Below are 1,060 nucleotides of genomic sequence, written 5' to 3'. Positions count from 1 at the left end.
GCTACTTATGAAGCAGTCAACTAAGAAGAGTCAATTAAATGTATTACGGATTTTATTAATAAGTGACTACAATCTTCACTTTATGTTCACTAATAAACCATTTTTTAAATGCAGGAGGAGTATTACTTGTGATTTTCATCTATAATTGCCAGTTCCTTTTATAGGATGGTTACCGTCAAATTTAGAGTCTAATAAAAAAAATTTAAGAATCTATATTTAAAATATTCCCCCCATAACTGCATTATATCTTTGACAAAACTGTTATCAGAAAGTTCAGTAGCGACTGCAGCTATTTATTCTTAAAACGACTTTTTCTTGTTTTTCAGATTCAGAAGTAACAATACATGAAGTACGCAAAACTTTTTTTCTTAAGAGTGAATTCACTTAGTGAAGTCTCCTGAAACTCAAAAGGAACTACTTCTTCAGGTGCTCACTGTCAGGACTCCATGTCAATCTCAGCCACTTCATTCTTGCCCTGAAGAGCTGCTTCTGAAAACTTTTCTTCATTAATATCTTCAATGTCTGCCAAATTGATTGGTGGTAAAGGGTTCCTCCAGTACTGGAAAGTATTATACTGCCAAAATTCTTCAACAAGCTTTGGGAGAGAAAAAGGAAGGTTTATTAGTGATTTAGAAAAAGAATGTTTTCTCAGGACAAACATCCCACAATTTTCTCATTTGCATAAGAAAATGCTTGAAAAGTCTTAAAATTTTTCACCTTTCAAGGAAGAAATAATAGTGTTTTAAACCACATATACACACATACATTTTCTACACTACTTGGATAATAACTTCAAAATCAATAAACAAAGATTTATAAATCCAAATGTATGCTAATCCCTAAAACACGCAGCAATATACTTTAAATAGTTACAAACTATTGCAAGTATACAAAATAAATCTGAAGTTCCAATAAAGTTCAAAACCAGCACAGAATTTCAAAAGCACGAAAATACTTTGTGTGCAAATGAAGAGGCATTGGAATTGTAGATTGTATAGATTTCCAAGGCAACTGTTTTGAAAGTGTGTGTGTGTGTGTGTGTGTGTGTGTGTGTGTGTGT

At 32.3% G+C, this 1,060-nt stretch overlaps 1 protein-coding gene across 1 annotated transcript in view; it reads right to left on the bottom strand.

The window, feature by feature from the left end:
- Positions 1–436: 436 nt before the first annotated feature.
- LOC102843967 (chromosome unknown open reading frame, human C9orf40) overlaps positions 437–1,060 on the bottom strand; it is a 15,637-nt gene continuing 15,013 nt past the window's right edge. The window contains exon 2 of the mRNA XM_006891993.1: positions 437–595. Coding sequence (XP_006892055.1) covers positions 437–595 — 159 coding nt within the window. The remainder of the gene's footprint in view (positions 596–1,060) is intronic.

This window comes from Elephantulus edwardii, unplaced genomic scaffold, assembly GCF_000299155.1.
Source record: "Elephantulus edwardii isolate Elephantulus edwardi_28Jun2011 unplaced genomic scaffold, EleEdw1.0 scaffold00108, whole genome shotgun sequence".
Lineage (NCBI taxonomy): Eukaryota > Metazoa > Chordata > Mammalia > Macroscelidea > Macroscelididae > Elephantulus > Elephantulus edwardii.
This window is presented reverse-complemented; position numbering and strand designations above follow the sequence as displayed.